At 48.2% G+C, this 22745-nt stretch overlaps 1 protein-coding gene across 3 annotated transcripts in view; it reads left to right on the top strand.

Annotated features, from left to right (window-relative positions):
• The first annotated feature begins 662 nt into the window (after positions 1–662).
• Positions 663–22745, top strand: part of LCMT2 (leucine carboxyl methyltransferase 2) — a 77838-nt gene continuing 55755 nt past the window's right edge. For all 3 annotated transcript variants that reach the window (XM_074977128.1, XM_074977123.1, XM_074977115.1), the window contains exons 1-7: positions 663–792; positions 5980–6104; positions 10215–10296; positions 10658–10838; positions 12144–12300; positions 21279–21468; positions 21922–22029. In XM_074977128.1, the coding sequence (XP_074833229.1) occupies positions 748–792; positions 5980–6104; positions 10215–10296; positions 10658–10838; positions 12144–12300; positions 21279–21468; positions 21922–22029 (888 nt within the window). In that variant the 5' untranslated portion in view covers positions 663–747. The remainder of the gene's footprint in view (positions 793–5979; positions 6105–10214; positions 10297–10657; positions 10839–12143; positions 12301–21278; positions 21469–21921; positions 22030–22745) is intronic.

Genomic DNA, 22745 nt, shown 5'->3' with positions numbered 1-22745 from the left:
TTGTGGACCCCACTCCGGGCTGTGTATACTAGGAGGCTAAACCGCATGGGGCACGGTTCCCCCCTTTGGTCTCTTCCGGGGTGCAAGGGAATACTAAAAAAGCCTTCACAGCGGCTGCCAGGCTGTTCCCTTCAGCTCCAGTCAACCCCCCCCCCCCGATTTTTCCCCTCTAGTCCCTGCACTGCCGCACTCCGCAGGACACTGACCCCGCAGGTGGGTTTATTTTTGCCCCCTGGTCACGAGCCGCCCCGCCCCGCCCCTCGCTGTGAGTTGTCCCGATGCACTTTGTCCTGTGTGAAAAGATAAGGCGGCAACGCCCAAAGCCCACTAAGCGTAAGCGCAAGCGCAGCAACCACAGCCCCCCGCACTCAGCACGCACGGTTCGAGTGAGCATGCGCAGTACAGCCCGGGAGGCGCATTCCAACGATTGGTAGTTTCAGACGGTACGCCGGCCACCCCATGGCTCAAGGCGACGGGGGCGGAGTAGAACGTACCCCTTTAGCTCCTCCCTTTTCTCCTTCTGCGACATAGGGAGCGACCAAAAGTTTGAGGTGACTTCGCTATCCAACCCGGAGGTTGAACTCTATCACCTTGGGTGTGTCTCTGCTCGGCGCCGGAAGCAGCTCTCTATGGTCTCCGACAAGCCACTCTGTACACCAGGAGGTTTCTCACTGCTCAGACTCTATTTGGCCCCGTTCGAGTGCGAGTAGCGTTTACTCCGCAGCAGCAAATCTCCGTTACCGTAGGATGAGGCGGAGCCGGAAGGGGCGGGGCGCGACGCGGGACCGGGCGGTGAGTGGGCGCCGGCGGGGATCGCGTGGTCTTGGCTGTGTGCGGCGGGCCCTGCCGGCAGCTGCCGGAGCTCGTGCCCTTGGCCAGGGGGTGGGTTAAAGCCCGGCGAGTGAGCGGTTCGGGGCTCGCGGCATGTAGCCTCTCCAGCTCTTCCTGACAAACTCACCCGGCTGCGGGGGACGCGGGCTCGGCCTGGCTGTTTAGTAACAAACGTACTTGTGTGCAATGAGCCGTGTTCATGGAGGGCTTTTGCACACTTAAAGGAATAAAAATAAAAATAACGTCATATGATCTCTGCTCTTCAGTGGACCTAAACAACATGGAAACACAGATTAGGTGTTTTGCACTTGGTTATCCTTTTCCGTTTTTCTTTTTGTTTGCTTTTTAAAAAAGACATGCTAAGCATTAAGTTTCACTGCACACCCGGAGGCTGTGAAATGATACCGGTTGTAGCTCCCTGGTCCAGCACTCATGACCTGAGTGGTCCTGAACAAGAGAATATGCCAGACCAGGTGAGGTCAGCACTCCAGGCTTGCCTGTGGGGATAGAGGGCTCACCCGTCTGGACCACCACCATCTTCCTGCACCTAGGCTGCTTGGGGAGCATCCTGACATCCAGTCTGGTTTTGGGGAGCTGGGGCTGTCTGGTCCAGGTGCTCTCTGGTCCAGCAACACCCATGGTCATGCTCGACCATAGACGTTGCCTGATGAGAGAGTGCTGGACAAGAGAGCTTGTATGTTAATACCACATTTTCACAACAGACTTAGTCTTGGCAAGTTGGGGGGACAAACTGAAACTTAGATAGGGAAATGAGATGTGGGACTCAGGAGTGATGGAAAGTAACCGAGAGGAAGCCGTGCTAGTCTACACAGTATCAAAACAAAAAGCAGTCAAGTAGCACTTTAAAGACTAGCAAAATAGCTTATTAGGTGAGCTTTCGTGGGACAGACCCATGGCTGAGGGGACCTTCATCCCCAGGCAGGAGCTGCCTGTCCGGGCATGACGATGCTGCCCTGCATCGTGGTGGACACAGCCTATCCCCTACAGGCCTGGCTGATGTGGCCACACACTGGGCATACCCAGCCGAGCTAGGACCTTTTTAATAAGAGGCTGAACTGGGCCCAGAACACTGTGGAGAGGGCTCTCAGCCGCCTCAAGGGGCACTTCAGATGCCTGCACACCAGGTCAGAGGTGAGCCACCTCAGTGTCCCAGTGGTGGCTGGAGCCTGCTGCACCCTCGATAACCTGGTGGAAGCAAAACATGAGCCCTACATGCGGGGTAGGCTGCCAAGGTGGGGTGCGGTTATGAACAGCCCCCTGCTGCCCTGTGCCACCAGGCCCAGCAGGATGGGCTGTGGATACGGGACTCCCTCCACTAGGCCTTTGAATGGGGGCCCAAGGTGACCCCCGCACCCTGCACACACACGCACATCCAGTACCACACATGCACAGGGGACACAGAGTAAAGTAAAAAATAAACTATTTACTGAACAATAGAACTGTGCCCCTCGATTTGTGGGGGAACTGTTGACATGTGGAGGGGGGAGGGTGAATGGGGAGCCGGGGTGGGGGCCTCACCCCTTGACAGGGCTTGACGGCCAGGATCCCCATCGTCAGCGCCCACCCCTTCTTCCCCATGTCTGGGGACCCTGGCAGCATGGGGAGGTAGGGGCGCGGTTAGGGCGCAGTCCCTGTGTCTGCGCTGGGTGCAGCATGGGAGGAGCAGGACATGGGGGGTCGGCCTCCAGCTGGCTGGCTCTGGCGGGGAGGGAGTGGGCCTGATGTACGAGACTGGCCGGGGAGAGGTGGAATGGGAGCAGGACCTTGAGTTTGGGCTCCTCGGGGGGTGCTGTTGCGGGGGGATGGGGGATTTGGGCAGGGGAAGAAACTGCTGGGGGGTTGGGGAGGGGACAGTGGGAGGACAGCGGGGGCGGGTGGTGCAGGAGTGGCCTGTGATAGAGCAGCGGCAGGGGCCAGGTGGCAGACCACAGCCTGGGTGAATGTGTCCAGGTCGGCCACCACCCGGTCCCATGCCTGTTGCAAGACACTCCCGCACCACGTCCATCAGCTCCTCAAGGGCCACAGTGTGGCCTGCGTCCCCCGCCTCCTCCTCCACACCCTGATGGTGCCAGTGGAGGGACTGGCGGCGGCCCTGTGCTGTCCCCATCTGGGGCCTGGGCTGCTTCTCCTCGCCTTTGCTGGTGGGGGTCCCCGGGCCTGTCACGGGGCTGGTCCGGCTGCTGGAGCTGTGAAGACAAAAGGGGAGAGGAATGGGCCATTAGTCCCAGTGAGAGACCCCTTGTACCTTTCCATCCTCCCCACCCCATGCTGCGGGCTCTGCAGGGACTGCATGCAGGGTTCCCCATCTGGGTTGTGGGAGCGCTGGCTCTACTCTACCTCCCTCAGTCCCTCCATGGCCTGGCAGCCCATGGTGCTGTCCAGGCTGCATGGTTCTGAGTGCCCGGGGGCTGACGGCTCTGTGGGTGGACTGTGGCCACCCTGGGTGGGACTGCATGTCCCCTACCCTGGCCCTGCAACCACCGGCGTGCACGACACATACCTGTGGGTCCTTCCAGGAACTCAGGCAAGGCGCAGTTGGAGGGGGCCAGGCTGGATGAGCCGGAGGGGACGTCAATGACAAGGGTGCCGTCTCTCAAGCCCTCGTCATTGATGCTGTCTGGGATCCGTAGTGGGTGCCTGCAGGTGTCCAGTGTTCTGGGGCTGTTCTCCCCCTCAGTCCCCATCTCTTCCAGCTCCATCGGGGAGTTGGCAGTGTCCAAGAGCAAGCCCAGGGCCCCCACCTCTTTGGGCCCAAGGAGCCGGTCAAGTTCTTTAAAGTAGGGGCAGCTGGTGGGCGCTGCCCCTGACCAACCAGCTGTGTCCCGAACCCAGCAGTAGCCCTGCTGGAGCTGCTTGACCTTGGACCTCACTTGGTCTGTGGTCTGGGTGGGGTGACCTGGGCCAGTGAGGTCCTTGGCCAAGCGCTTGAACGCTGCCACATTCTGGTGCCAGACCCCTGTCTGGTGCAGGACCTCCTCATCTGCCCAGAGGGCGAGGAGGTCCTGAAGCTCTGCATTGGTCCAGGAGGGGGCCTAGCGCTTGGGTGCCTGGCTCCCCTCCTGGGAGGACTCCCCTGGTCCCTGGATGGCCCCTGGGGTGGGTGGGAGTCCTGGCCGCTGGCCACGGTGCTGGAGGTGGTGCGGCTTCCCCTGGGGTGTCGAGGCTGGCAGCGGGCTGAGCAGCAGCATGGGCTCCCTGCTGCTTGCATGCTGTGAGCATCCTGCCTGCGGGCTTCTTGGTGCCTGCATCCTTATGCGTGACTGGACACTGGAGCCACAGAGCTCCGTCTGTGCTGTGAGCGGCACTGCTGCCTGCCAGCTGATCGCCACTGTGGAAGACTCCCTCTTTTGAAAGAGCAGGCTGTGGAGTAGCTATGCTTGCTCTCTTTCGAAATAATCTGTCAAAGGAGGGTGCTCTTCCCATCCCAAGAACGGAGGACTGACTTCGAAAGAATGGGCAAGTTCTTTCAAAGTTAATTTCGAAAGAGCATCATGTGAGTGTAGTCGCTCCACTTGTTCTTTTGAAAGAACTCGGTCTTCTGATCTGGATTTTGAATGTACTTGGTAGTGTAGCTTTTATATTTAATTATGGGGTTGCTAACTGTCCTCCTATCAGAAGGACATTAGTTGTCCACACAGATGATTTTCTCTTATTTTTTAGTTCTTTGTAAAATAAAAGGCATCTAAAAAAAACTCAACCCTTTTACATCAACTTTTGAGCATTATATGCAGCAAATTTTCAGCGTGAAACACCCTTCCCTTTCCCCCAGACCAACACGTATGTGTTCTGTTGATATATTCCAAGCCCAAAGTGTTCCCTGACCAGATTAGTTTGGGAAATGCTGTTATAGATTATTCTGAATCTGCCGATAACTTTTCTCCACAGATCTTGAGCTTCCTCACTCCATGATGCCTTTTGTAGCGATGTAGTTGTAAAATTAGATTCTTCTTAATTAAATTCATTGTGAAAAGCCAGCTCTTTTTCTTGTAAAAGAGGTCCAGTTATTGGCATGTCTTTTGCTCTTTGTTATGTGAACTACAAAAATAAAGAGTCACTCGCTTTTCATACTCATATTTTTTCATCATTTTTCTTTCAGGCCTTCAGTTGAAGCCCTAGCAGAGCACCACTTTTCCATTTCACTTCTTTTCCTCTGCCAGTCACCAACAGTAACATACCCCACTCCATATTCTGCCACCACTTTTTGCATAGTTTCACCTTTATCTAGCCTTTGTAAGACGCTAAGTTTTTGTTCCATGTAAACAGCCACTTTCTTTCTCTTTTTATGTGATATGCTAACCAAAAAGAAAGTTACAGTATGCTTTACGAAATATAGGACACCAGCTGTCGCACTAACACATAAGCACACCACACCTCCAATTCCTCAGGCATGCCTGCATGATCAAAATGTCATAAATGTCATCTGAGCACGCACCATGACTTGTGAATCATTCTTATCATGTCAGATAAAACAGATTGTCAGATAATTGAAGGTTGGATGACTGGGGTTCTCCTGTGTTTCAATTTTCACTTGGGCACTGGGAAAACTCTTTGGGCCAGGGAGCCTCCAAAGGGAGGGACTAACTTGGTTTCTAAAAGAAGAAAGGTCTGAGCTGCCCTGTTTAGATCCAACAAGAATGATCAAAGGTCTAGAGAACGTGACCTGTGAAGAAAGGCTGAAAGAACTGGGCTTGTTTAGTTTGGAAAAAAGAAGATTAATGGGGGGACATGATAGTAGTTTTCAGGTATCTAAAAGGATGTCATAAGGAGGAGGGAGAAAATGTGTTCTCCTTGGCCTCTGAGGATAGAATAAGAAGCAATGGGCTTAAACTGCAGCAAGGGAGGTTTAGGCTGGACATTAGGAAAAAGTTCCTAACTGTCAGGGTGGTCAAACACTGGAATAAATTGCCTAGGGAGGTTGTGGGATATTTAAGCACAGGTTAGATAAATGTCTATCGGGGATGGTCTAGACAGTACTTGGTCCTGCCATGAGGGCAGTGGGCTGGACTCAATAACCTCTCAAGGTCCCTTCCAGTCCTAGCATTCTATGATCTGTTTCCTGATGTCTACTCATAGGCTGGCATCAGCAGAATGAACATGAATGAGCAGTCCTTTCTGTTCCCTGTTCAGATTCAGGGCACTAATGACAGCAGTGTTCTCAGTAAATGCTCCACCGCTGCTTTTGGATACATCCAGGATGGCTTCCTACAGTACTTCATTACCAAGAGATGCAGACGAGCACCGCTGATCCATCGGTGAGGAATGAGCTCTGGTTTGATTTGGCATTTGCTATCCTTTGAAAGGGGCTACTGTTACCTAGTGGGAGTGATTGATTTTGTTTTGTGGGAAGAGCTGCCATTGTATTGTACTATACTGTCAGTGAATCAGAGACTTCAGTCTTGGCTTTTTTTTTAATTAATGGGAATGTGCTGATGACTCTAATGGTTGAACAGAAAACTATGCTCAATGTTAAGTGGTAATTTTTCTAAGTGCCCTTAGACCCATGTGCACAGTGTGATTGTCCTAGATATTAACATGCAATAAAATGGGCACCAGTATACTTTGAGGTGCAATTTTAATACCATGTGGTAATGGTGTTCTTGAAATATAGGCTTCTCAAAAAGATGGATTTTAAAATTTTCAGATGGTGTAACGGGTTGTAAATGTGTCTCCTCATGACTAGGTCTGTGAATTAGTCTTTGCCACCATTTCAAACACCTGTCCATTGGTTGCTTGCACCGTGGCCTCTCTTTGAGTCATAATCATAGAATACTAGGACTGGAATGGACCTCGAGAGGCCATCGAGTCCAGTCCCCTGCCCTGACCAAGGAGTCTCAGTGCTCCTTCTCTTATATGTGACCCTTTTGGCCAAGTCACTGTGTATTCTTCCACTTCTGAGATAATAAAGTCCCAGGTGGAGTGCCACTTTTGCAGTGATTGGTAGGGGAACTTGGGCCCATCTGTTACTCTTGTAATGGTGCAGGGACTCTAGCAATCTAGATCTGCTAGTCTCAGATCCTATTGCTGTTTCCCTGGGTGCCTGTCTGCTTCACCTCCTTATCTCCTTGCATTATCCATGTGTTTACCACTGAGATTTCTGCCTCTCTCCCTCCAGCTTCTTCACCCTCTTTACCTCTTGTCAAATTACCTTGTCCTGGGCAGAACTCAAGATTTATCCTATCTCTGGATTTACTCCTTGACCCATGCCAACTCCCTTTCCCTCTAGTGAGTGATTGCAGAAGTCATCCTTGCCATCCCCTCCATCTCGCACTTCCTAGCTTTATGCTCCTATCCACTCTCTTTCCCTCAACTGGGATTCATCTGCCATTAGACAATATGGAGATATACCCATCTCATAGAACTGGAAGGGAGCTTCAGAGGTCAGCAAGTCCAGTCCCCTGTCCTCATAAATTTGTTTTTTTTAATCTATTTGCCCCAGATCCCTATGTGGCCTCCTCAAGGACTGAGCTCACAACCTTGGATTTAGCAGGCCAATGCTCAAATCTCTGAGTGATCCCTCCCCTTTACCACTGTGTGTGGTTCTTCTGCAGCATATAAGGTTAATTGGCTCATTCTGGCATATATTACCATGCACAAGGCTCATGTGGTACGGACACCCCATCACAGTTACAACTTTTTCACAGATGTAGGGGGAAAGACTATTACCTTTCATAAAATCTTTATCACTGGAGTGTCCTGGTTTAGAAATATTGAAAATTTACTGCTTATAAAACATTAGCACTACAGTTGGCAGCTAGTTTCCTCGATATCTTTTTTTGTGAGTGATACATACTCATTAATTTACTTGTATCCTGCAGAGAACAGACACTGCTTTTTAAACCAATGGCTGAGGAGTTGAAATCCTGTTTTAAAGAGATTTTTGTCCTATGCATGTTAGTGCTCTCAGGCTATGTCTACACTGCCACTTCTTTACTGTGCTGCAACTTTCTTTCTCAGGTGCGAACCTCCCCCTTCACCCCCACCTGCAAAACACAGCAAGTTACAGTGCTGTAAAGCTGTGTTTCTTAAACTTTTTGAGACCATGGAAGACCAAACAATAAAATTTTTTATGTGGAACACCTAGGAAAAATTTCTTCAAAAAAATAGTCAGAAAAAGCAAAACAACCAGCAGCCTACACAGCAAAACCAAAATAAAGTAATTTAATCAGGTATCATAACAATGAAGAAGTAGCATTGGATCTGATTTCAGTAACAGAAAATATATACCATCAGTGTATGATGTCAAAAAAGTGTCAGACGTTTGTGGCATACCTGCAAGTTGTTTATGGAACCCTAACGTTCTGTGGAACATAGCTTCAGAAACACTGCTCTAAAGCACCAGTGTAAACTGTCTCCCAGCACTGGGAGCCATGTCCTTCGTTTAGGTGGTTTACCATACCTTCACTTTAAAGGGTCAGCAGGGATGGTCTGTTCAAACTGCTCCACAAGATAGGCTGTCCTCCACGGTTACTCAAGATGATCCAGTCGTTCCACGAAAACATGAGAGGAACCATCCAATATGATGGCGCATTATCGGATGCTTTCAGAATCAGGAGCGGCGTCAAACAAGGATGCGTGCTTGCTCCGACATTGTTTGGGATCTTCTTCGCACTCCTCCTGAAGCATGCCTTTGGATCTTCAACAGAGGGCATCTTGCTGCACACAAGATCTGATGGGAAAGTGTTTAACCTTGCAAGGCTGAAAGCTAAGTCTAAGGTGCAAGAAGTCCTCATCAGAGACATGCTGTTCGCAGACGATGCTGCTGTAGTGTCTCACACAGAAGACCAGCTTCAAAAACTGCTGGATCAGTTCTCCAAAGCGTGCAAGGACTTTGGGCTTACCATCAGCCTAAAGAAGACGAACGTACTCTGTCAGGATGTTGCTGAATCCCCATCAATCAGCATTGACAACTATACGTTAGAGGTTGTCCACGAGTTCGTTTACCTCGGGTCCACCATCACTGACACCCTGTCGTTGGACACTGAGCTAAATAGGAGGATCGGAAAAGTGGCCACAACTCTGTCCAGACTCAGCAAGAGAGTGTGGACTAACAACAAGCTGTACACTCACACCAAAATGCAAGTCTACAGAGCCTGCATCCTCAGCACCCTCCTTTATGGCAGCGAGACTTGGACCCTGTATGCCCGCCAGGAAAAGAGGCTGAACATCTTCCACCTGCGCTGCCTCAGGTGCATCCTTGGAATATCATGGAAGGACAGAGTGACCAACACCGCTGTCCTCGAGCAAGCTGGAATCCCAACCATGCACACCCTCCTCAGGCAGCGTCGACTCCGCTGGCTTGGCCATGTCCACAGGATGAACGATGGAAGGATTCGAAAAGACATCCTGTATGGTGAGCTAGCCTCTGGCAAAAGACCTCCCAGACGCCCCCAGTTGCGTTACAAAGATGTCTGCAAGAGACACCTCAGAGAGGTAGACGTCGAGCTGGACAACTGGGAAGATCTAGCAGACGACCGCAGTAGATGGAGGCAGGGGTTACACAAGGGCCTTCAGAAGGGTGAGTTGAAGATCAGACAGCTAGCAGAGGAGAAGTGAGCACACAGAAAGCACACTAAGGACTTGCCAGACACCCACTACATCTGCAAGAGATGCAGCAAGGACTGTCACTCTCGTGTGGGTCTTTATAGTCACAATAGACGCTGTAAATTAAGTCTTAAATTGAAACTTTAAAGGGCACGATCCATAGTCTATGCAGACTGAAGGATGCCTACTACTACTAGTAGTGCCTTAATGTTTTAAGTGTAGACTTAGCCTGAGTCTGCCTTTTGTCTAGTTTGGTAGTTATGGGTCAGGCTTATGTGGGAGGGTCTCGCTGTCACATTGAAAATGATATCAGAGAGTGTGGCATGGGAGTCCTGGTCAGGATGAATCAGTACTGTGCTGGAAGAGGCTGATTGATTACCAGCATTAGGCACAACTGGGTCTGTGCTGGGAGCTGGGAATACATGTGCTTGTTGCAGGCCACAAATGGGTACTGCTAAGACTAGGAGATGTGTGAGGAGAACACCAGTGGTGATGAAAGGACCATTTCATTTAAGAGGACTTCTTAGCTATGTCTCACCACCAGTCAGCTAACTGCTTTACTCTCTTCTTGACATCCCTCCCCTCATGACATCAATAGGTCCAGAAAGGCCTTGGTAAGGTACATTTACCAACTTTAGACAGCAAAAGATGCTAGCTTCAGATTGCCTACTCCACTTCAGAGACTAGAGTAGGGAGAATGGGCTACGTATGCTTTTCTTCCACACAGGAGGAAGAGAACAAGGCTCCTATCAATAGGGAAGTGTGGTGTTTTTGGACTGAAAGTGGCAATCAGTATACAACAAATGAATTTTGTTTCCTAGGGGTTACTATGTTCGGGCCCAAGCTGTGGATCACTGTGTGCAAGAGTTTCTGCTACAGAGTCAAGGCTATCCCAGGAGACAGGTGAATCCTCTTTGGGAATAATGAAGGGGTTGAGCTTCCATTGTGAGTCTGATGAGAGCACCTGATAGTCTGTGGTCTACATTAGCATATTTCCTGTGATCTCTTACCAGGAAGGCACAGATGGATTAATATGACTGGCATCATTAGTTGCTCACTTGTATTTTTTTTACCTTGAATACAAAAACTTTGATGAGAGTAGTGACTGAGTATACATTGCTCCTACTATTGTTGTGGGACTTTGCAATGCCAGGCTAATGCCCCAGGATGTTGGCACTTAAATACTCTGATGCTTTGTACTTTGCAAATATGCAGGCTGCTCTTGGAGTTGAATAAAATTTTTCTGTTTTCTTTGTTCCTGCAGATCCTCTCTTTAGGTGCTGGCTTTGACTCTTTGTACTTCCGCCTCAAGAATGCGGGTCTTCTGAGTCGCACTCTGGTGTATGAGGTAGATTTTCCGGGTGTGGCATGCCAGAAAGCTGCTCTGATCAAGAGTAGGAAGGAGTTGGCCACAATTGTGGGAGAAGCTGGAGGGAGAGAATCAGGTATGACATTTCTGGCTGCACCAGTCTGTCATAAGCTGCAAAGGCATAGTCAGTATGTAGGGAGAGTTTGCACTGGGGATGGTGAGAATACACAGGTTATAGTTAAAAAAGGTTATAAAAGGGTTATAAAGGTTATAAAAGGGATTGTGAAGAACTACAAAAAGATCTCAGCAAACTGAGTGATTGGGCAGCAAAATGGCAAATGAAATTTAATGTGGGTAAGTGTAAGGTAATGCATGTTGGAAAAAATAACCCAAATTACACGTACTACATGATGGGGTCAAATTTAGCTACGACAGATCAGGAAAGGGATCTTGGAGTTATAGTGGATAGTTCTCTGAAGACATCCACGCAGTGTGCAGCGGCAGTTAGTAAGGCAAATAGGATGTTAGGAATTATTAAAAAAGGGATCGATAATAAGACAAAAGATATCATACTTCCCCTATATAAAACTATGGTACGCCCACATCTCGAGTACTGCGTGCAGATGTGGTCTCCTCACCTCAAAAAAGATATATTGGCATTAGAAAAGGTTCAGAAAAGGGCGACTAAGATGATTAGGGGCTTGGAAAGGGTCCCATATGGGGAGAGGCTAGAGAGACTGGGACTTTTCAGTTTGGAAAAGAGGCGATTGAGGGGCGATATGACAGAGGTATATAAAATCATGAATGGTGTGGAGAAAGTGAATATAGAAAAATTATTTACCTTTTCCCATAATACAAGAACTAGGGGACACCAAATGAAATTGATGGGTAGTAGGTTCAAAACTAATAAAAGGAAATTTTTCTTCACACAGCGCACAGTCAACCTGTGGAACTCCTTGCCCGAGGAGGCTGTGAAGGCCAGGACTCTATTAGGGTTTAAAAAAGAGCTTGATAAATTTTTGCAGGTTAGGTCCATAAATGGCTATTAGCCAGGGATAAAGTATGGTGCCCTAGCCTTCATAACAAGGGCAGGAGATGGATGGCAGGAGATAAATCACTTGATCATTGTCTTCTGTTCTCCTTCTCTGGGGCACCTGGCATTGGCCACCGTCGGCAGATGGGATGCTGGGCTTGATGGACCTTTGGTCTGACCCAGTATGGCCATTCTTATGTTCTTATAGTTTTCTGAGCCTTTAATGGCCATGGGAGTCTGTGGCCTTGGTTTTCCCTATCTCCTCCTCCCATGTGCTGTCAGTGGGGTTGGGAGCTTTTGAGAAGGAGTTTTCTTATGTGGATGTTTCTGTCATTTCTGCTGCTGTCAGCATATAAACAAGGGAGGGGGCAGTGTTGTAATGAGTGTGTCTTGATTGTTTTCTCCCAGGAGCAATGAGCTTTGCTGGGGAGGATTACAAATTGCTGGGAGTAGACTTGTCTGAGCTGTCTAACCTGGAACAAGCCCTAAATGAGGCAGGCCTGGACCCTGAGGTTCCCACCATGTTTTTAGCAGAAGTGGTGCTCACTTACATGGAGATCAGCAGGTTGGTTGACTCACACTCTTCCCTGTGACCTAGATGTCTAAGTGGGAATAGTGAGAATGATTAAGTTCTTTGAGTGATTGCTCATGTCCATTCCAAGCTGGGTGTGCGCTGGCACATGCCCAGTTGCTGAAAGCTTTTTGCCCTAGCCAGTAGCCGTAGGGTTGGTGTGGTACCCCCCTGGAGTGGTGCCTGTATGGCAGCCCATACATGCACTCCCTGCCCCGCCCCCTGCTCAGTTCCTTCTTGCAGCGCTGTCATTTGCTGGAGCTCTCTCACTTGCGTAGTTGACTGGTACTTGACTGGTAGGTGACTGGTACTTGACTGTAGTTGACTGGTAGTTGACTTGACTGGTACTTGATGTAGTTGACTGGTAGTTGACTTGACTGGTACTTGACGTAGTTGACTGGTACTTGACTGGTAGTTGACTGGTAGGTGCCCTGGCCTTCAGAACAAGGGCAGGAGATGGATGGCAGGAGATAAATCACTTGATCATTGTCTTCTGTTCTCCTTCTCTGGGGCACCTGGCATTAGCCACCGTCGGCAGATGGGATGCTGGGCTGGATGGACCTTTGGTCTGACCCAGTATGGCCATTCTTATGTTCTTATGTTCTTATTATTTGTAGATTAGTTAGTAATTAGTGTAAATAGTTTAGATAGTTGCCTTTTATTTGTAAATAGTTCCACTTAGTTGCTAGTGAGCTAAGCCAGGACTTTTCCCGTGCGGGAGCTCAGAGCGGTGCATCATCGGTGCAGAGCACTCCGGCACCATTGGTGCTTTCAGAAAGCTCCTGACTTCGAGACCAGGAATCGGCACCTAGCACTTCAAGGTGCCATAGAAGTCAGTCCTCAGTGCCTCGCAAGAAAAAGAGGTGAGAACAGGGCCATTCCCATGAAAGGGTTAAACATGGAGAATTCTCTAAGGCATCTGCCAAATTGCACCATGACCTGGGTCATGAAGTGTGGGCATTGACACCGGTGCGAGGCGGGAGCCCATGCTCTCTAAGGCAGCCATCAGCACCGGAGGCATTCAGTGCAGTAAGCAGTAAGCCTAACCCCTCCTGACTGAGCTAACCTTGTTATCCCCAGCCTTGCTCTGGCTTATTTATACCTGGCCCTGCAGATTTCCATGACCAGCATCTGATGAAGTGAGTCTGTACTCATGAAAGCTCATGCTCAAAACTTTTATGTTAGTCTATAAGGTGCCACAAGACCCCTCATTGCTGTTACAGATCCAGACTAACACGGCTATCCCTTCAATACTTGGCTATAAGGGCACACTATTGATTCGTATCCAGTTTCTCACCCACTGTAATCTCCAGGTCTTCTTCTTCTGCACTGCTACTTAGCCAGTCAATTCCCAACCTGTAACAATGCTTGCGATTCTTCTGTCACAAGTGCAGGACTTTGCACTTGTCCTTGCTGAACCTCATCATATTTCTTTTAGCCCAGTCCTTCAATTTTGTTTAGGTTACTCTAGACCCTATCGCAACCTTCCAAAATGCCTACCTCCCCTAGCTTAGTGTCATCTGCAATTTTGCTGAGGATGCAATCCATCCCCTCATCCATGTCATGAATAAAGATGTTGAACAGTACCATCCCTAGAACTGATCTTTGGGGCACTCCACTTGAAACTGACCACCAATCAGACATTGAACCATTGATCACTATCTGTTGGGCCTGACCCTTTAGCCAGCTTTCTTTCCACCTTACAGTTAATTTATCCAATGCATACTTACTTAATTTGTGGGCAACAGTATTGTGAGGGATTGTATCAAAAACTTTGCTAAAGTCAAGGTATATTACATCCATCAACTTCCCCATGCCGAAAGAGCTAGTTACCTCATTATAAAAACTAATCAGATTGGTCAGGTGTAACTTCTTCTTGGAGAATCCATGTTGACTATTTCTGATCACTTCCCTTCTTCCAAGTGCTTCAAAATGGGTTCCTTGAAGTAAGGCTGACTTGCCTATACTTCCCTGGATTGTCTTTCATTTCTTCTTTTAAAAGATGGGTACTATATTTCTCTTTTCCCAATAATCTGGGACCTCTCCTGATCTCTACAAATTTTCAAAAATGATGTCCAAAGGCTCTGAAATGACATTTGCCAACTTCCTGAGTACCATCAGGTGCATTAAGTCTGGACCCATGGATCTGTATATGTCTAGCTTTTCTAAATAGTTCTTAACTTGTTCTGTCCCCACTGAGGGCTGCCCAGCTCCTTCCCACATTGCATTGCCTAGTGCAGTAAATCTGGGAGCTGACCTTGTCTGTGAGAGCAGAGGCAAACAAAGTATTGAGTATTTCAGCTTTTTGCACATCATCTGTCAATAGGTGACAGTTCTGAACCAAAAACATTTAAAAAATCAAATGGAGAGAGAAATCTCTGAGCTGCAATTTATTTGCAAATTTGACTCCATTAACCATGGATTAAACAGAGACAGGGAGTGACTCGCAGCTTACAAAGGCAGTCTGTCTGCTCTGGGTGCTAATGTCTCCTCATTAGACTCTGACAAAGGCTCACATCCCCCTGTCTGATCTGACTTGTTTTTTCCTCCTTTGATAAGTGCTGTTGATACTGGGCCATTTCCACCTTGCTGAATAGACCTTGCCACCTCTGGCTTTCCCTCTTACTGGGACTCAGCTCTTTAAATACCCCTCTGAACTGCCCCCCGCCCCCACTCATGCATCTGATGAAGCAGGTCTTTGCCCACGAGAGCTTGTGCTCCAAAGTATCTGTTAGTCTGTAAGGTGCCACAAGACTTCTTGTTGTTCTCCCTGATTCAGTAAGGGCTGCACACCCTCCCTGATCACCCTCATAATGTTAACATACTTATGGAAACTTTCTTGTTACCCTTCAGATTCCTTGCTAGCTGCAATTCCAGTTGTGCTTTTGCTTTCCTGATTCCTGTCCTGCATTCTCGAGCAATATATGTATACTCCTCTTCAGTCATCCATCCAAGTTTCCAATTCTTATAAGCTTCTTTTTTGTCTTTAAGCTCACCAGAGATTTCCCTGGTAAGCCAAACTGGTTGCCTACCATATTTGCTTTTCTTACTGAGCATCAGGATGGATTGTTCCTGTGCCTTCAGTAAGGCTTCTTGAAAATAGAGCCAGTTCTCCTGGACTCCTTTCCCTTTCATGTTAGCATCTCAGGGGATCCTGAGGGATTCTAAATCTGCTTTTCTGAAGTCCAGGGTGTGTGTTTTGCTGCTCTCCTTCCTTCCTTTTGTCAGGATCCAGAAATTTACTATCTCATGATCACTGCAGCCCAGGTTTCCACCCACAGCTATTTCTCCTATTAGTTACTCCCTGTTTGTGAGCGGCAGTTCAAGGTGCTCATGGCCGCTGGTCAGTGTTGTCAGATGCCACCAGTGTGGTGCTCTGTTCTCTCCAGTGTATCACTCGGCTGCGTGCGTGTGTTCCCTCTGTGTGCTGCCCCGGCTCTGCAGATTGCTGACACAGCAGACCTGAGGAGAACCCCCAATGACCACAGAGTCTAGTAAGGTGCGAAGGCACGTCGGCCAGGTTTATTGCCATATTGGACACAATAGTAGTTCCCTGTAGACTCCTCAGTCTAAGTCAGGGCATACTACAAATATGCACCCACGGTCAATGGACTCAGCTCAGTCAGTGGCGGGACTTTCCACTGCCCCCTCGGCCGGGCCCAGACCGCATCCCAGAAGTACATTCTTATACACAGGTACAAACAATTCACACATCACTCCTGACGTATTGAGGTACAACCCTTCTACGTAGTCAGGTGCCGCCTCTCACCTTGTACATGTTGGTTCGAACAAAACAACTCTATCCATCATATTACCCTTCTGCCCCTGTCATTGGGATGGGTCAGCCTGTTCTTTCTTATCTGTGGAATGTTCCAGGGTAGGGTGTTCTGGTACCATGTACCTACTTCAATATGCTAGGTAGATATGTTTATGCACCAGCAACTCTCTTCTTGCCAACTTCTGTGAGTAATGCATTCCTTTAGCTCACAGCTGCACTTTGCTTTCTGTTAGCAAAGTCTTGACCATTACTTTGGTTCAGGCCTAAGGCCTCATACTGGGCCTGTACTTCCTACAGTCAGTTCCGTCAGCACTTGTACTAGGAAGTTATCCCCAACTTTTTTCAAAATCTTTCTGGATTGTCTGTGTGCTGTTGTATTAGACTCCCAACAGATGTCATATGATTATAGTCTTCAATGATAACCAGGGCCTGTGATTTGGAAGCTTCTCTTAGTTGTCTGAAGAAATTCTTGTGTACCTCATCTATCTGGTGATCTATCGCAGACATCAACCAAATCACCTCTATTGCTTCTGCCTTTAAGCTTAATCCGAAGACTCTCAATGGTTTTTTTTTCCATCTATATACTGGATCTCTGAGCAGTCATACTGCTCTCTTACATACAGTGCAACTCCTCCTTTTCTCCCCTGCCTGTCCTTCCTGAACAGTCTCTTCCATAACAGTGCTTCACTTATGTGAATCATAGAATCATAGAACAATAGAGCTGGAAGAGACCTGAAAAAGCCATCAAGTCCAGCCCTCTGCTCTAAGCAGGACCAAACCTATCAGATCAGCCCAGCCAGGGCTTTGTCGAGGCGAGACTTAAACAACTCCAGGGATGGAGACTCCACTACTTCCCTGGGTAGACCATTCCAGTGCTTCACCACCCCCCTAGTGAAAAAGTTTTTCCTAATATTCAACCTGGACCTTCCCAACCGCAACTTGAGACCATTGTTCTGTGTTCTGCCATCTGTGACCACTGTGAACAGCCTCTCTCCAGCCTATTTGCAACCTCCCTTCAGTAAGTTGAAGGCTGTCCGCCTCAGTCTTCTCTTCTGCAGACTAAACAGTCCCAATTCCCTCAGCCTTTCTTCGTAAGTCATATGCTCCAGCCCCGTAATTATTTTGGTCACCCTCTCCAGTGTATCCACATTCTTCCTAAAATTGGGGGCCCAGAACTGGACACAGTACTCCAGATGTGGCCTCACCAAAGCCGAATAAAGAGGAATAATGACTATTCTGGATCTACTGGCAACGCTCCTCTTGATGCAACCTAATATGCCATTAGCTTTCTGGGCTACAGTGGCACACTGTTGACTCATGTCCGGCTTCTCATCCACTACAACTCCCAGGTCCTTTTCTGCAGAACTACTACTGAGCCAGTCGGACCCCAGCCTGTAGCAATGCTTGGGATTTTTCCAGCCCAAGTGCAGGACTCTGCACTTGTCCTTATTGAACCTCATCAGATTTCTTGCAGCCCAATCTTCCAATTTGTCTAAGTCAGTCTGGACCCTATCCCTACCCTCCAGTGTATCTACCTCTCCCCATAGCTTAGTGTTATCCGCAAACTTACTGAGGATGCAATCCAACCCCTCATCCAGGTCATTGATAAATATGTTGAACAGAACAGGACCCAGAACCGAACCTTGGGGCACTCCATTAGAAACCAACCGCCATCCCAACATCGAGCCGTTGATCACTACCCGCTGGGCCCGACCTTCCAGCCAGCTTTCTATCCATCTTACTGTCCATTTATCCAATCCACATTCCTTTAACTTGCTGACAAGAATATTGTGGGAGACCGTATCAAAAGCTTTGCTAAAGTCAAGATAAATCACATCCACTGATTTTCCCCTATCCACAGAGCCAGTTATTTCGTGGTGGAAACTAATCAGATTGGTCAGGCAGGACTTGCCCTTCATGAATCCATGCTGACTATTCCTGATCACTTTCCCCTCCTCCAAGTGCCTCAAAATGACTTCCTTGAGGAGCCCCTCCTTGATTTTTCCAGGGACTGATGTAAGAATCATCCCACCAACTCTCTGTTATTCCAGTTACCTCATACTTGGACTGTGCCAAGGCTTCTAATTCTTCTTTTTTGTTTCCCAGGCTTCTTGCATGCATGTACCTTAGATAATTAGCTGATTAGCCTACCTTCTATGTTCAAATCATGGGTCCACTTTTGTTACTCTGTCCTTGCATTTCTTCTCGGTACTGCACTTCTCCACTTAACCTCTTGGCTTAGATTAGGGGTCAGCAACCCCTGGCATGGGTGCCAAGAACAGCATGTGAGCCAGTTTTTGTCAGCTCACATCCCTGCCCGTTCTCCCCCATGCAGCAGAATTTGCTCAAAGCCAGGCTGTCCGTGGATTAACAAAAGACCAGCAAATGCTACCAACCACCACCTAAATGGTAAAGCCCTGCATTTTAATTTATTATTTAATTTATTATTCTTAGGAAGCTGTTGCAAATAGGACTATTACTGACTTCAAAAAATATCACTTGCACTTGGACCATTCATAGAGGTCAAGCAGTCAAATTTCGGTATTCTGCTGGGAAAGGTTGCTTCCCCTGGCTTAGATCTCTGTCCCCCAATGAGTCTAGTTTAAAGCTCTTCTCATTAGGTTTGCAAGCCTGCCTGCAGAGATGCTCTTTCCTCTCTTCATTATGTGGATCCCGTCTCTTCCAAGCAATCCTTGTTCCCAGAACAGAATCCTATGGTTGAAGAAACCAAAGCCCTCTCTCTGACATCGCCTGAGCAACCACACATTTACTTCCTTAATTCGATGATCCATACCTGGACCTTTTCCTTCGACAGGGAGGATGGACAAGAACACTGCTTGCGTTCCAAATTCCTTGATACTTCCCCCCCAGTAGGCATCCTTCAGTCTGCACAGACTATGGATCGCGCCCTTTAAAGTTTCAATTTAAGACTTCATTCACAGCGTCTATTGTGACTATAAAGACCCACACGAGAGTGACAGTCTTTGCTGCATCTCTTGCAGATGTAGTGGGTGTCTGGCAAGTCCTTATTGTGCTTTCTGTGTGCTCACTTCTCCTCTGCTAGCTGTCTGATCTTCAACTCGCCCTTCTGAAGGCCCTTGTGTAACCCCTGCCTCCATCTTCTGCGGTCGTCTGCTAGTTCTTCCCAGTTGTCCAGCTCGATGTCTACCTCTCTGAGGTCTCTCTTGCAGACATCTTTGTAACGCAACTGGGGGCGTCCGGGGGGTCTTTTGCCAGAGGCTAGTTCACCATACATGATGTCTTTTAGAATCCTTCCATCGTTCATCCTGTGGACATGGCCAAGCCAGCGGAGCCGACGCTGCCTGAGGAGGGTGTGCATGGTTGGGATTCCAGCTTGCTCGAGGACAGCTGTGTTGGTAACTCTGTCCTTCCATGATATTCCAAGGATGCGCCTGAGGCAGCGCAAGTGGAAGACGTTCAGCCTCTTTTCCTGGCGGGCATACAGGGTCCAAGTCTCGCTGCCATAAAGGAGGGTGCTGCGGATGCAGGCTCTGTAGACTTGCATTTTGGTGTGAGTGTACAGCTTGTTGTTATTCCACACTCTCTTGCTGAGTCTGGACAGAGTTGTGGCCGCTTTTCCGATCCTCCTGTTTAGCTCAGTGTCCAACGACAGGGTGTCAGTGATGGTGGACCCGAGGTAAACGAACTCGTGGACAACCTCTAACGTATAGTTGTCAATGCTGATTGATAGGGATTCAGCAACATCTTGACCAAGTACATTTGTCTTCTTCTTGATCCTTCACAGTGCCAAATAATCTTCGGTGACACACTCAAGGTCATTCTTGGCTGTATCATTAGTTTCTACATGGAGAAGTAGGAATGAGTAGCGATCTGAAGGTTTGATCAGTTTTGGAAGACTCTCTGATACATCCTGAATTCTAGCTGCTGGTAAGCATCACACTTCTCAGGATTCCAGGTCCGGATGACAGATGGATGACTACCAAGGAGACCCCAACCACTATCACCCATCTTCTTCTCTTAGGGGTGGTGGTTGTAGAACCCCCATCCTTAGGACTATGCATCCCATGCCTTTTAGTCAGTGGGGTCTTCTTCTGATCCCTGAGAGGTGTCTGCCAAAGTGTTCTCCACCATAGTGCTTGTGCAGGGAGCCTGAAAGCGATTACTTACCTCCACGAGAATTGGGGATACCTGAGTTGACTTTCTTCTCCTGGAGATTGCATGCTGGCAGTTTTCTTCCTTGTTCTGTACTGCTATTGCTGGTTCTTCAGCATACTGTGCCTGCAGTATTAAGTGCTGCCTTCTGTCGAGGAAGGCTTCATCTTCTCTGATGCACTGTGGGGTTGATCTTGGGCCTCAAGTCCTCTAATCTTTTCTTCCAATACGACAACCTGCTTGCACTTAGTACAGATGAAATCTCTTCTGTCCTCCGGGAGACAGACAAGCATAACACATGCTATGTAGGCCGCAACAGCTGACCTATCACTATCCATTTTTGCTTCCTTCAAAGAGATTCCTCAGATATTTTTATTGCCCCCTTAAAGGGCAGAAGAGAAACAAAATGTGAGAATAAGACCAAACAGTATGGGGCTTCCCCTAAGGCAAACTCCCAGGCATATTCCCATGTGGCTGCTGCCCTGATCGCTGCTTTCTGTGCTCGCTCTGTCTGCCTTTTTAGAAAGCTGCTGCCTTGCCTCCAATCCAATCAGCCTTTGAAGGCCCATCTGGAACAAAGCATTCCAATTCCCATTTTTCAAACTTTTCAGACTGCCAAACACACTTTCAAAGTGCCACTCTTTTCAAACCGTCAAATGCAAAGTCAAACAAGTGCTCACAAACAGACAGACACTTGGATACTCACTCCACCACCTCACAACATAGCCCCCAAAAGCCACACTTACCTGAGCAGCTCTCAGACATTTCCCAGACAGACTCCCCTGTTGGCTGCTGTCCTGTTCGTGTCAAATGGAAATCCCTTTATCTCAAATGGGAGTGGCTCTTGATCCTGGAATCTCCTAGAGCCATTCTGGGCATCTGGGAGAGGGCTCATGCAGTTTCCCAGCACTAGAGAGTTCTCTGCTCAGTGTACTTCCTTCACTAGAGGAACCTCCAGTGGCACCCTCTGTGGGTCTGCAGGGAGCAACCTGGTACCTGCCCCCATCTTTGCAGGTGCCGCAGCCCCCTCAATTTTCATCTCTTCCCATTGCTTTGGCAGTTCAGATGCTTTGATCCAGTGGGCAGCTCAGCACTTCTCCTGTGCACAGTTTGTGCTCTATGAACAGATACACCCTGAGGACCCTTTTGGTCACATCATGCAGCAGCACTTCATCCAGCTGAACTCTGTGCTTCACTCTCTGGCACAGTATCCAAATTGTGAGGCACAGAGGAGACGGTTTCTCCAAAGGGTAAGTAGTTACAATCCTGGAGCAATTTGGGTGTCTGCACATCTGGGAGAGAGCGTAACTTCAGAAGGCCAACATGATCCCACTGGCCTTTGGTGTGGGAGCTAATAGTAGTAGTGGGAGCATGCTCATTTTAGTGAAGCTGCGTCTCTGTAAGGAAACCACAAGTTCAGGACCTGTTAGCTGGGGAGAAATGAGTGTCAACTCTGAGCTGGTCACAGCCACATGCTTAGAATGTGAATCCTGCAGCAGGAGGTATGCCACCATCGTGGGTGCAGAGCAGTCTGTGTTCAGGCCAGTCAATTGTGTGGGAATCTGGTCAGCCCTGCCAGACTGAATATGTTTAACAATAGGGAGCAGGTTGTGAGTCTCTCACAGTGGGAGTGAAGCCTCTGCTGTGAGGGAGCGGAGTGTGTTGTGATTTTCTCCCTGAGGGACTGTGTGTCTCTGTTTTAGGGCTGGGCTAAGTGCACTGTCATTGATATGAATGAGTTCTACACCAGCTTTATGCCTGAACATGAGCGACAGAGAGTGCAGGCTCTGGAGCCCTTTGATGAATATGAGGTAACTTTACTCACTTTCTTTCTTACACCAGGGGTCTGGCTCTAATGGACTGTGCACCTAAAGCTTCTCTTATGACTGTGATTCTCAAACTTTCTGGTCTGAGGCTCACCCCACTCAATGCAAACTTTTCCTGTCCCCACCAGCCAACCACCCATGATGACAAAATGCATTTGCTTTATCTCTGACTGTCATAAACACTAAATTATTCACATTAGGCTACTGGATTGTAAAAATGTGAATATGCAGCTATATTATAAAGGGGACATATATTTAGATCTTACTTTTATATTTTATAATGTAAAGGGATATATATTTTTAAATCGTCATTTTAAATAAAGTAAAATATTTTTTTATGTCCAAAACAAAAGGTTTCAACCTTGTCTTTATGGCAGGGGTGGATAATTGTTTTTGGATTCATAGAATCATAGAATCACAGAGCTGGAAGGGAACCTCAAGAGGTTATTGAGTGCAGCCCCCCTGCCCCAAGCAGGATCAACCCCAGCTAAGTCATCCCAGCCATGACTATGTCAAGCTGGGACTTAAAAACCTCCAGGGACAGAGATTCCACCACCTCCCTAGGCAATGCATTCCAGTGCTTCTGCACCCTCCTGGTGAAGTAGTTTTTCCTAATATCCAACCTACTCCTCTCCTTCTGTAACTTCAGACCATTACCCCTTGTTCTGCTGTCTGTCACCACTGAGAACAGTTTCTCTCCA

This window comes from Carettochelys insculpta, chromosome 1 (genome assembly GCF_033958435.1).
Source record: "Carettochelys insculpta isolate YL-2023 chromosome 1, ASM3395843v1, whole genome shotgun sequence".
In the NCBI taxonomy this organism is placed as follows: domain Eukaryota; kingdom Metazoa; phylum Chordata; order Testudines; family Carettochelyidae; genus Carettochelys; species Carettochelys insculpta.
The sequence above is the reverse complement of the archived record's forward strand: the minus strand, read 5'-3'. Positions and strand labels throughout refer to the sequence as shown.